Source organism: Terrapene carolina, unplaced genomic scaffold (genome assembly GCF_002925995.2).
Source record: "Terrapene carolina triunguis isolate 2854851 unplaced genomic scaffold, T_m_triunguis-2.0 Scaffold228, whole genome shotgun sequence".
NCBI classification, from domain to species: Eukaryota; Metazoa; Chordata; order Testudines; family Emydidae; genus Terrapene; species Terrapene triunguis.
In genome coordinates this window covers 746,706-759,897 of record NW_020664579.1, presented here as the reverse complement: position 1 = coordinate 759,897, position 13,192 = coordinate 746,706, and the positions used below count along the sequence as shown (strand labels likewise).

Below are 13,192 nucleotides of genomic sequence, written 5' to 3'. Positions count from 1 at the left end.
CTCATTTTAAAGCATTTTTCTCCTGCTTCCTTGTGAAGCATGTATTAATCCCGTGGCTATGCGGTTCTGCTTTCAGGCAGGCTCATTAACAAGATAATTATATTAGCTATTTTAAAAAGGGCTTTACATCATTATGTTGACCCTGATGTGTGGAGGCTTCTCTTTGGACCTTCAAGGTACACCCCCTCCAGGTACTAATCCAGTCTGCACTGCTTCAAAACAAGTTACCCACCCGGAATACGCCTTAGACTGAAGATAAAGTTAGAGGCAGTAAACTAAGGCCGTGTCTACACTAGCGAGCTTACAGCAGCCCAGCTGTGCCATTGTGAGATTGCACGAGTAGCCACTCTGCCGACAGGAAAGCTCTCCCGTCGACATAATTAAACCACCGCCAACAAGCAGCGGAGCTATGTTGGCGGGAGAGTGTATCCCGCCGACATAGCGCTGTCCACACCAGCACTTCTATCGGTGTGACTTGTATCGCTCAGAGGGATGGGTTTTTTCCACACCTCTGAGCGACATAAGTTATACCGACAAAAGTGCTACTGTAGACATCGCCTAAGAATCTGTGAATCTAGGAAATGGATGTAAGCAAGTTTAAGTTTCTAAGGGAAAAAGTGTTAGTGTCTAAGGGCCAAAGTATTTCTAAAAATAGTTCCTGGGGCAAATTCCTCTCTGGGATACTACGTACCCTAGAGTTAGCATGAGCGCTGCACATGTGTCTGAAGGCTGACCTGGCTCAATACATTTAGGCTATATCTACACTAGCACTTTTATCGGTATAACTTATGTTGCTCAGGGGGGGCGAAAAAAACACCTCTCTGAGCAACGTACGTTACACCGACAGACGCGTCGGTGTGGACAGCGCTATGTCAGCGGGAGATGCTCTCCCGCTGACATAGCTACCGCCACTCGTTGGGGGTGGTTTAATTATGTCCGCGGGAGAGCTCTCTCCTGCCATCATAGAGCGGCTACATGTGCAATCTTACAGTGGCACAGCTGCATCGATACAGCTGTACTGCTGTAAGCTCACTAGTGTAGACATGGTCATAGACATTGGACTAGATGACCATAAGAGTTCTTTCTAGTCTTAGTCTCCTGCATAATACAGGCCATGGAACTTCGCCCATTGGTTCCTGAGCCTAGCCCAACAGTTTATGGTTGAGCTAGAGCACATCTTTTAGATGGACGTTCAGTCTGAAATTCTCCATCACTTTATCTTTTAAATTAACCCATCCCTTGGTAATCTGTTCCAGGAGGTAATTGTCTTCACTGGTAAAAAAAATTATTTTTTTGATGAACTTAGTTGAATTCAACTTCCAGCCATTGCATCGTATTCTGCCTTTATCCACTGGATTAAGTAGTCCTCTAGTATCCGATATCTTCTCATACCCATGTATAGGTACTTATAGACCATGATCAAGTCATCTCTTAACCTTCTCTTCAGTAAACTAAATAAACTGAGCTTTTCAGTCTCTCATTGTATGACGTGTTTTTCAGACCACAAATTATTCAGATGGAGGCTGGATGTTCTTATTGAAGTCAGTGGGAACTGCAAGGGCATCTCTGAGTGTTTGATATGGCTCAAATTGTTTAGTTCATAAAGTAAAACGTGAACACTGTGTTTACTACCCCTTCACTCCCATTTCTCCTTTCTCCACTCCCCAATCTCTTTCATGCCTCCTGGGCAATGTAACTAGACTCCTGGGTTTCATTTTCCTTTCTCTTTGCCATGGGTCATAAACTTTCGCTGTGACTAAGTTCACACACACAGAAAAGAGTTCTACATGTAACAGCTTCTTTCAGTCCTGTTAAAAAGTGTCCCCACACTACAGTTTGCGGGTCTTATATTTGCGTGTAGTAATAAACAGCGTACTACATTTATTCCCTTTGTTGCAAGGTGTCTAGCAATTTTGTGCTCTAATGAAAATCTGTTTCAAGAAGCTATATTTTTTGAAGAATTAGAAGTGTATTCTTCTTGCAGAGGCAGTGCTGAGGCTGCAATTCCTGTATTTTATTGTTTCTGTAAGTGGGAGTGATTATGTTTATAAGGATGTTCTTTTCCTAAGGACTCTGGGCTTAAAGTTTGATGGATAGCATACACTGTGAAATTAATGGGTGGATATTCCATTATAAATAATCATATTTATTGTCCTTAAAGCATTACATAAACATTGTTTAATCCTCAAAACACTGCGAGGAAAGTAAGTACTTGCCCTATCACAGAAATTGTGTATATTAAAAATCCCTATCTAAATACTTATGTGACCCTAGAACAGGCCTGCACAACCTGTGGCCCGCGTGGGCTCACTGTGCGGCCCGCGGGCAAGCGGTGCCATGGGGCTGCTGGGTTCGCCCCCTGCCTGGGGGGGCCCTTCCTCACAGCCCTGCGCGTGTGCGCCGCGCTCCAAGCACCCTAACGGCCTGAACCGCACGTGTCTGCCTGGCATACAGCGGGTGTGTCGCTTCCGGGGCCCGCTGAGGCGGGGAAGCGCTGGGCACAAGGCAGAGCCGGTAAGTGCCGAGCTAGAGGAGGGGCGCCCGGCCTGGGCTCGAGCCGCAGCTCGGGGGGGGGGGGGGGGGGGGGGGCCAAGACCCCCCCCCAAAGGCCCCCTTCGGTTGGGGGCGGGGTGGCTACTGCGCTGGTTGGTCCCAGGGCGGCCTCCATAGTGATCGGGGGGTGGGGGTGAGGTTTGAACTGTCTGTGGGCAGCCAGGAAATCCCCGGCTCCCTTCCCTGGTCCAGGGACCTTCCCTCTCCCTAGCCCCTATCATACTGCCCCCGCCCCCCCGGGCTCCCTGCGGCCCCTGTGTTTGTGTGTTGGACAGTCACATCCAATCCCTTCACACTGCCCCCCTTTCCCCTCCCCTTAGTACATAGCCCCAGAAAATCCCTTCAAACTGTCCCCCTTTTCCCCTCCCCTTATTTCATGGGGGGATCTCTCATTAAATTTGCAAGGTAACTATGAAAAGTACAAATGTTTTCTTTCAACGGAACAGGTGTTTTTCATTTTTCCATGATTCATAAAAAAAATTAAAATAATTTAAAAAATGGTTTGCTTTAATTGAAAATTTTTTAATAAAGTATCACCTCCTCCCCCAAACCTTCCTTTTCGGCCCACAGCTGTTTCAGCGGGGCGGCACTGGGGAAGGAGAGCTTGTTTCGGCGGGGCGGGCGGTGCTGGGGCGGGAGGTTGTATTTCGGCGGGGCTGGGCAGTGCTGGGGGGGTGGGGTTTTGGCGGGGTCAGGGGGTTTCGGCCCTCAGCTGTTTTCTTTGGAGTAATATGGCCCTCGCCGCTTTACAAGTTGTTCAGGCCTGCCCTAGAATAAGTGACTTGCCGAAGGTCACACAGGCAAAGCTGGGAATTGCACCAGTTTTCTTGGGTCCCATCTAGTGCCTTAACCACAACACTATCCATCCTTTTGTTTAATGCGGCATTGTTATCCTGGTTCAAATGTGTGACGCTATTGAACATCTAGGAAGAGAACTCTCTTTCCCAAAGTCCTACGGGCACAACCTCAGAAGAGTGCTCACAATGTCTCAACAATATATACACCTAGGGTGACCAGATGTCCCGATTTTATAGGGACAGTCCCGATTTTGGGGGCTTTTTCTTATATAGGAACCTATTACCCCCCACCCCCATCCCGATTTTTCACACTTGCTGTCTGGTCACCCTATATACACCTCTATATAACGCGACCCGATATAACACAAATTTGGATATAACGCAGTAAAGCAGTGCTCTGGGGGGGCGGGGCTGCGCACTCCGGTGGATCAAAGCAAGTTCGATATAACACGGTTTCACCTATAACGCGGTAAGATTTTTTGGCTCCCGAGGACAGCGTTATATCAAGGTAGAGGTGTATAATACAGCACTACTGGTGAGTATTGTGGCAAAGATTATTAAACAGTTCAGCTGTTGATTATAACAACATAACCACCTTCTTCTGCCTTAGATGGTCCACTAGTGTCTCCTTTTCTTATGATATAGTCATGACTTGATTGTTTTATAAGCGCTTTCCCTTCTGAAGGTACATTTCATGCCTTATCCCTTTGTTGTGGGATGTGATAAATTGATGAAATCTTGTCAGTAAAGAGTGAGCGAGAAAGAGAAATAATCTAGCAGACAGTGCTGTCTTTTGTACCTTTTCCTGCTGTACTTGAATAAATATGGAGATAAGTCTTTAAACTGGATCCTTGGAGAATGATAACCTTGAACTCATGCTAAGGAGATGCAGCGGCACTTTATCAGCACTGGTCCCTCCACGCAAAGGGCCTGTCTACAGTAGGCAAGCCTGCCATTGTGCGGGGCATTGGTAGTACTGTATGAAACAGCCACGCTCTTTATTCTCGCACCACGCTAAGATTTGCACCTCATAGGGAGGATGCTCTCATTCTTTTTCAGGTACTGGATAAATATTTTTTTTAACCAAATGGGGATTAAGAAGAAACTTTCCCATAAATTCCTGTTGCAGGAAGCAAAGCATCAACCTTCCTCTGAAGCGGCTCCTGCTGGCCACTCGTGGAGACAGGATACTGGACGAGATGGGCTATTGGTCTGATTTCCTCTGGCAGTTGCTAAGTTCTAAACTTTGTCTGTGCTCTCAGGCTGCTCACTTGCCGGCGACAGCTGAGTGCCTTTGCTCCACTCACTCACTGGCTGTGGCTTTCTGCATCTGAACTGGAACAAATTTAGCAGTCACTAGAACAGGCCGCTTATCCCCTGGGAGGCTGCCCAGCATTCCCAGTGCCTTACGGGCTCTAAGAGGTGGTTTGCATCATGGGGGAGGAGGAAGACTTGACATTTGTAACTTCTATATATCTGTAAAAAGAGAGAATGAACTATATGACCCTCATTTCCAAGAAGGATCTAAACTTTTCTTCTGGCTAGGAAGTCATTTCCCTCCATCCCTGCTGCTTGCTGGAGGGCTTCCCTGGCATTAGTTCCATAAGGGTATGTCTACACTGCAATGAGACACCCGTGGCTGGCCCATGCCAGGTGACTTGGACTCACGGGGCTTGGGCTAAGCGGCTGTTTGATTGCGGTGTAGACGTTGGGGCTCGTGCTGGAGCCTAAGCTGTGGGACGCTCCCACCTTGTGGCGTTCTAGAGTCCGGGTCCCAGCCCAAGCCCGAACGTCTCCACCACAATTAAACAGCCCCTTAGCCTGAGCCCTGCGAGCCAGAGTCAGCAGGCGCGAGCCAGTCCTGGGTGTCTCATTGCAGTATAGACATACCCTAAGAAGCTAGTTGCAGAGTTCGAGCATTCTGTCAGGCCATTGTAGACACTTGCCAAAGTTTGCTATTGCTAGAGCCGGGCTGCCCAAGAACGCAGGTCTTTATCCATTTTTGCAGAGCAGCACAAGAATGAGGTGAGCCCTGAGCTGCCCCAAAGTGAGCAGCCCTCCAGGCGAAGGAACCTTCCCCTGGCTGGAGCTGCAGTTTGATCTCACAGCTGATTTCTCCATAGTATTGCTGACATATTGACTCGTCTGTGAAACACACAGCTGTTTATATACCCTAGGCTATTGGTAAATCTGGTTATATTTATCATAGGCATAGGGCCTGTCAGCTCCAACCTTGTGTCCCAGCTAATTAGCCAACTTTCTGCTAAACCTCACTGTGACCTAAACTTATTTCTCTGCATCTGTCAGTCAAATGCAAAGGTATTTCAGACTAATAATCTGGAAAGGAATTGCCTGTAAATGCGCACGTCGCTCAACATGCATGCTCTTTGTCACGCCGACTGCTGACTCTCATGGGAGCATGTTTCAATGTGTTCTTAGATTGAGATTTTAAAAAATGTTACTTCCCTTGGGATAATTTTTTTAACCAAAACCTAATTTAGCTTAGTCCCTTTAATCCCAAACTATTGCTTACCAGGATCTCCATTATATCCCCTGGTGCGAATCCCTTCCTCAGTAACTTCCCCATTTATTTGGGTCCCCAGGCCAAACATCTACTCTCCTATTCTTTGCTATGATGAAGATTGGAAAAGCTAAATGATATATTACTAGTCCATCAAGAATAATTACTTGCCCTAGGCAAATGTATAAGCAGAGGTTTGGAGGGCTGCTTTACAAAGTATCTTATATTTTTCATGAGAGGCCGTTTTTTACATCAGTGTAAATGTATGTGTATTAATAGAGCAAATTACCTCCTGCCAAATGGCTGTAGGTGTCTAGGGCCCCTTCAAGTCAATGCCCATGCAAGCCATTAATAATAATTGTCTTATTGTCGTGCCTAGAAGCCTCCATTGAGATCAGGGCATCATTGTGCTCAGGACTGTAGAGATGTAGTGAGAGACAGTCACTGCCCTGTAGAGTCTGCAGTCTAAATAGGCAAGACAGACAAAGGGTGGGGAAAGGAAGCATTATCCCCATTTTACAGACAGGGAACCGAGGCACACAGAGAGGCTTGCACAAGGTCACACAGGAAGCTGGTGGCAGTCAAGAATTGAACCTGGCTTTCCTGAGTCCCAGGCCAGTGCCATAACCCCAAGGGCATCTGTCTCTGCACGTTTTGACAGAGCAAACTACCCCCTGCTACCTACTGGACACGAAATGGTGACATCTCATACCCAAGATGTTGATTTTGCATCTTCTGTGTAATGCTCTAGGCTCGTTCTAGAGGCTAGGGGCCTGATTCTCTCGTGTTCCAGCTTCACATGGGTAATTCCACGGAAATCAGTAGCTGTAAACCAGGAGGTAACATAGTGGTCAATCAGACCCTGTTTCTGTGCTTCTGCTTATCTGTGATCGAGGGTACACAGAAATCATTCCAACAGAGGCCTTTACACTAGCATTTGGGGAGGGTAGCCAGAAGAAAATTACATTGCAAAATGCTTGAACTGCCAGGGACAGAATGAGTCCTGATTGCCCTCTTTGCATGTAATTTCAATGAGACACTTAATTTGGGGGGGAGGGGAGAGGAAGGGACACAGTGGCTGTTTCTGAATTTTTTCTGTGTGTAAAGAGATTGTGCTGCCCAAATGGGCTCAATGACTGACCTGTGACCTTGTTTCCTTCCTTAGTTTCCTGCTGACCTCGACCAGCTCGATCAGCTGCTGCCTTCGCTGGAGAAAGCAGCCCAGTTGCCCGGCTTGTGTGGGACGGATAGAACCGAAAGCAGCATGGCCAGTGTTGCGGTCAAACCTGAGATTCTGACAGCCTCGCTCCAGCCCAGCGCTGCAGCAAGAACTCCAATGGGGCTTAATAGTATGTGTCAGTGCTAATAGCTCTGCTCTCTCATGCTAATCCACAAGACCGTTTTCCAGTATTTGGGGGGAGAGTTAATCTCTTGTCATTGCAGTGGACTTCTAGGGATACAGTATTAGCTTTATGTGGTATACTGGGGCCAGTGTGTCCTCTTAATTGTGTTTTATATCTTAAAGCTTAGTGACCTTGCAGAGATGTGTTCACTATCAAACAGCCATGCCATGAGTGAGTAAGAGGACAAGGATACATTCCTTCACAAATTGGGAGTTGGGGAGTCAGTGTGCTCACTGGGCTCAGTAAGGAGTGGGTCGCTGTATGTGGTTTCGTGTCATCACTATCAATTTGGGTGCCTAGAGTTTCATCACCCACATCCCTATTTAGATACCTGAATAAATGGCCTGATTTTCAGAGGTGGGGCAACACAAAGCAACTTTAGCAAAGCCCAGGTTTTCAGCTCTTTTCAGTGAAAGTAAAATAAACCTGGTGATGCTTTTACTTAACATTCACGGGCTTCCCCCCAGGAGTGCCGGTTGTATTACATCCGATAGGTTTCACTCAGCCGAGGCTGCCCTCACGTATCGGCTTCAGTTCTGTGAAATCCTCCCCCTTGCAGCCCCAGTGCATAGAGTGTAACCAGGTTCCAGCTTTGTGAGGGTTTACCTATCCCGGGTTTTTATTTTGGGTTTTGGGTGAAACAGAGTTGTTTGTTGCATCCACCATGTTACCACAAGCAGAAATATTCATCTTATCACTGAGAATTACATTGAGTCTTAAGAGTGGAGGTGCAGATTTTTGCTAATGAACAGGACTGTCTGAAAGAGGGAGAGGGAGTGGGAGGGGAATTCTAAAAAGAAAAGCTAATGGTTGGCAGAATAATCCTAGGTATAAACCAATTAGCTGCTGTTCTGCCCTGGGAGGGATAATCCACATATTACTTATTCAGCAAATAGAGATAATGAAGCCGTTGGCTGTCTCTGCTGTCTCATGCAGAAATCAGGACAAAGCCCATGAAATAGGTTTGGCAGGAAGGGGGTAAATGAACAGCCTGGAATGTTTTCATAGGACTCTAGTTTCAGGTGTCAGTAGAGGAAGTTCTGGAACAAATTGATAAATTAAACATAAGAAGTCAGCGGGACCAGAAGGTATTCACCCAAGAGTTCTGAAGGAACTCGCATATGATATTGCAGAACTACTAATTGTGGAATGTAGCCTATTGCTTAAATCATCCTCTGTACTAGATGACTGGAAGAGAGCTAATGTAATACCAATTTTTTTAAAAAGAGTCCAGAGGCGATCCTGGCAATTACAGGCCGCTGGTAAGTCTGACTTCAGTACCAGGCAAATTGGTTCAAACGATAGTACAGAACAGAATTATCAGAGACACAGATGAACACGATACACTGGGGAAGAATCAACACAGCTGTTGTAAAGGAAAATCATGCCTCACCAATCTATTAGAATTTTTGAGGGGGTCAATAAACATGTGGACAAGGGTGATCCCAGGCTAAGGAGCCAGAGTAGCTGCAGTGAACTACATAACACCAATCTGACAAGCCCTTCTCAGCTCTAACAAAATGCTAGAATCGGTTATGCTAAGCTTATATTAAGTGAGAAAATTAACTACTAACAGCCCAAGTAAGATGGTGGCTTAACAGTGCTAACAGGACTCTACACAATTACCTGTAGCAAAGTAGCACCTACTGAGCACAAAAGCCAGATTTTCAAAAGCACTTGTCATCCACGATCGAGCCAGATTTGTAGAAGAGTTCAGTGCCCAGTACAAATGGCCAGGTTTTCCAGAGAGCTCAGCTCCCAACATGCACTCAACATACTGAGCTCTCAAAATCTGCCCATAAGTGTCGCAATGCGTTCTGAGCTCTTGAAAACCTGACCCTATGTACTTGGACTTTCAGAATGGGAAATGAAATTCAGTGTTGATAAGGACAAAGTAATGCACATTGGAAAACATAATCCCAACTATACATACAAAATGATGGAGTCTAAATTAGCTGTTACTACTCAAGAAAGAGATCTTGGTGTCATTGTGGATAGTTCTCTGAAAACATCCACTCAATGTGCAGCAGCAGTCAAAAAAGCTAACAGAATGTTAGGAACCATTAGGAAAGGGATAGATAGTAAATAGCATAATGCCATTCTCTAAATCCATAATATGCCCACGCCTTAAATACTGTATGCAGTTCTGGTCACCCCATCTCAAAAAAGATCATTAGAATTGGAAAAAGTACAGAGAAGTTTAGCAAAAATGATTAGGGGTATGGAACAGCTTCCATATGAAGAGACATTAAAAAGACAGTGACTGTTCAGCTTAGAAAAAAGATGACTAACGGAGGGTGTGATAGAGGTCTATAAAATCATGAATGGTGTGGAGAAAGTAAATAAGGAAGTGTTATTTACCCCTTCATGTAGCACAAGAACTAGGGGTCACCAATGAAATTAATAGGCAGTAGGTTAAAAACAAACAAAAGGAAGTACTTGTTCACACCACACAGAGTCAACCTGTAGAACTCATTGGCAGGGAATGTTGTGAAGGCCAAAAGTATAACAGAGTTCAAAAAAGAATTAGATAAGTTCATGGAGGATAGGTCCATGAATGGCTATTAGCCACAATGGGCAGCAAGACAACCCCATGCTGTAGGTGTCCCTAAACCTCTGACTACCAGAAGCTGGGACTGGATGACACGGGATGGATCACTAGATAATTGTCCTGTTCTGGTCATTTCTTCTGAAGCACCTGGCACTGGCCACTGTCAGAAGACAAGGTACTGGGCTAGATGAACCCAGTATGGCCATTCTTATGTAGATTCGGCATCTTTAGAAGGGTAAAAAAATCCCATAGTATGAGGAAGAACAACAGTGTTGTAAGCAGGAGCAAAATTCTGCTCTGGAGGCCTGAACTCAGAGAATATTTTGTAGCTACACACATCAGTCATCCTTGGGAAACAGGCCTCTAGCACCAAATTAAAGAAAAACTCCATTAGTTGCAAGCAGGTTGTTCTAGTCACTGGGACCAGCCACTAGAGGGTGACATGGTGTTGTGTTACATATGCTGCAAGGAGAGTAGATTATCTGAATCAAGAGCCACCATATGACTCTAAGATCAGGATATCGGCTATGAGAGAAACAGAGGAGCGCGAGTTGGATAGAAGATACTACGCTGGGCAATAAACCTGGTGAGGGCTTTGAATGACAGCTGCAGTGAGACTAAATGCATCAGAGAGCCATGCTGCGCCTTTCCACAATAGGGGAATGTCTGGCAGCTTGAAAAGGAGCTGTCAGCTCTAATCAGAGCCATTGACCAATTTGTCCCATCACCTCTCCACTGAATTCATAGCTAAAGATCAGACAGCCGCTTATCACTCAAGCCTATTATTTGCATGCCAAGGACTCTTATTCTAAAGACTCAAATGGACAGCACCTTCAGGGAACGGAGTACTAGGGCATTCATAATGTAGTGACACGAGTATAATTATAATGGGGCTTTATTGTCTTTGGGAGACAAGGGAACCTTATATCAGACAGGGTTGAAACAGAGATTGGCAAAGAGGAGGAGTACATTTATGGTGAGATGTGTCCAACTCTGTGCTTTAAACTCCCAACAGCGACTCCCCATATAATCCAGAATTTACATATTCTTGCTGGGAAATGATACTTTATCTCAAGCCCAAATGCCCACAAGGAAACCAGTTCCCTTTAAGTTAGTGCTGTTGGGTTAAACTGGTGCGTGGATTACAATGGTTAACTCAGAAAACGCACTTCATCTCCGCAGTGAGATGCCTGGTCATTACACTGACATTCAGCCCTCTGGAGAGAGCCCGTGCAAGGCCTGTGCTCTGCAAAGGGGTGAAACCCAGCCTAAGCTCTGATCAAAAGAGATAAAAACTTTGAAGGTGCAGATGATTCTAGAGGGTGAATAAAGATGGGACCCCCACGACAGGCTTTTTTCCATTAAATCACAGCTGAAAAGAGCAGAGGGTATGGTGAATGGCGGCTGGAATTCAGCCCTGTGTAGTGGGCCTGCCCGAGGCATGGGTATCACTTAAATCCCACTTCAGGCTGAGCGTTGGCCCACCGCACAGGGGTGAATTTCACCCTGTGCAGGTTAGTGAGGTCCTGCTGTATGTACCTGGATCAAGTTCTGACTGCAGTGAGCGGGCAGCTGTGAATTATCCCCTCAAGAGGCTCCTATGTTGATCTGAAGTGAGAGTGAGGTTTGTGCAGTTCTTGCACTGGGATTCAAAACTTGCTTATTTCATATAATACATAGGCACAAGAATCCAGTCAAACCTAGCCGCCCTCTACATATCCTCTGCGTATCCCTCCACCTGCCCAGCTTAACTACTGGGGCGCTGGTCCCTTTCTCTACAGCACCGTTGTGGTAGCAGCATGGAGTGCCTGCCTTCTCAGAAGTACTAAATCAGAGCCACGTCGCTGTCCGGTGCTGATTGGCAGCATAGTGTCCTTGTTTGCCTGCATTCCTAAGGTGTGATTTCCTGGGGTGGGCTCTGAGCAATGAAGTCACATCTTGTCAGTCCCTAGTCCCAAGTGCCATGAGTAGGCCATTCCCACACCAATCCCTCTCTTGCCCTCCAAAGTCACTGATGTCAGCTTTTTTGGCTGGCAGGATGAATCAGTCAAGCATTGGTAATGTCGTGATGAGCCCTCGGAAGCTGTCTGAGTTATGCTTATTTATTATTTAATGAATCTCTAGCTATTAACGGCGGGCAGGGCATGCAGGCTGGCCGGTCCCCATTTGAGTTCTGCGACCCCGTGGAGCCAGTTCAGCTCAGGCCAGCTCATTTTCCTGCAACGAATGGCAGCAGTCTGCGTTCCGGGTTACCGTCAGAGCAGGGCAGGGGGACAGTAACTGGACCAAAGCCCTTCCAGCCTGATACAGGTATGTGCTCCCGCAGGGATCCGCTGATCTGGGCCTTCTGCTCCCTACTAGGTTATGCCTGCAGTTTCTGGGGGGATCTACCAATATAAAAGTATAGCAGAGAGGGCACCAAGATAAGTTAAATTCACCCCGTGCAGAGCAGAAGGTTTACATGGGGCATAGGCCTTGTGTCTGAATTTCACTTTAGGGAAGGTGAGGTAATGTTGGACCTGTGTTTTGAAAACCAATTCTGATGTTGGCCCTATGCAAACTAGGTAAGGTAAAACAATCCCACCCAGCTTTCTCCAAGCAGAGAATACGGAGAAGCAGAAAATTTGATTAACATTGGTGTTGAAAGACAAGGTGGGTGAGGTAATATCTTTTATTGGACCAACTTCTCTTGGGGAGAGAGATGCGTTCGAGCTTACACGGAGCTGAAGAAGATCTGTGTAAGCTCGAAAGCTTGTCTTGCACACCAACAGAAGCTGGTCCAATAGAAGATCTTACCTCACCCACCTTGTCTCTCTAACGTCATGGGACCAACACTGCTACAACAACACTGCATACGTTGGTGCTGAAAGACACTGTACTGAAGCCACTCCCACCTTCACTGCCGTGTCTGGAAAAGGACATGCACTACCCTTTCCTTTATTCCACGTACCTGCTGGGGAATACCGCTATGGTGTCTTGGAATGATAACCCAGTTAATCCACTTCAATGTGAATGTTTGAAATAACCCAGCTTTTTTTTTTTTTTTTAATTCTGCGTTACTGCGAAAAGAGAAGCAAACAGACCTGGCCTTCCTGTACCTGTTTCTAGACAGGTACTGTTAGATTAAATTGCCAGCGCCGGATAAAGCTGTTATGAGTTTAGTGCAAGGGCCATATTCCCCTGGAAATTGGTCTAAATATCTTTCCATAAAACTTGGACTGAATAAGCTACTTTTGAATGGCAACATTAAACTCCGTGAACAGGCTGGGGTTTCATGACTGCAAATGACTTTGGTTACACTCTCCCCAGAGGCTCATAAGAAGGTGTATAAACAGCTTCAGGAGTAAGATCCCAGTTCAGGCAACGA

General features: G+C 46.1%; 1 protein-coding gene across 9 annotated transcripts in view; it reads left to right on the top strand.

Annotated features, from left to right (window-relative positions):
* NCOA1 (nuclear receptor coactivator 1) overlaps positions 1 to 13,192 on the top strand; it is a 289,105-nt gene that overhangs the window by 240,582 nt on the left and 35,331 nt on the right. For 6 of the 9 annotated variants that reach the window (XM_024198197.3, XM_024198194.3, XM_024198196.3 and 3 more), the window contains 2 exons: positions 7,037 to 7,220; positions 11,950 to 12,135. In XM_024198197.3, coding sequence (XP_024053965.2) covers positions 7,037 to 7,220; positions 11,950 to 12,135 — 370 coding nt within the window. The remainder of the gene's footprint in view (positions 1 to 7,036; positions 7,221 to 11,949; positions 12,136 to 13,192) is intronic. The other 3 variants (XM_024198201.3, XM_024198200.3, XM_024198203.3) reach the window with 1 other exon arrangement.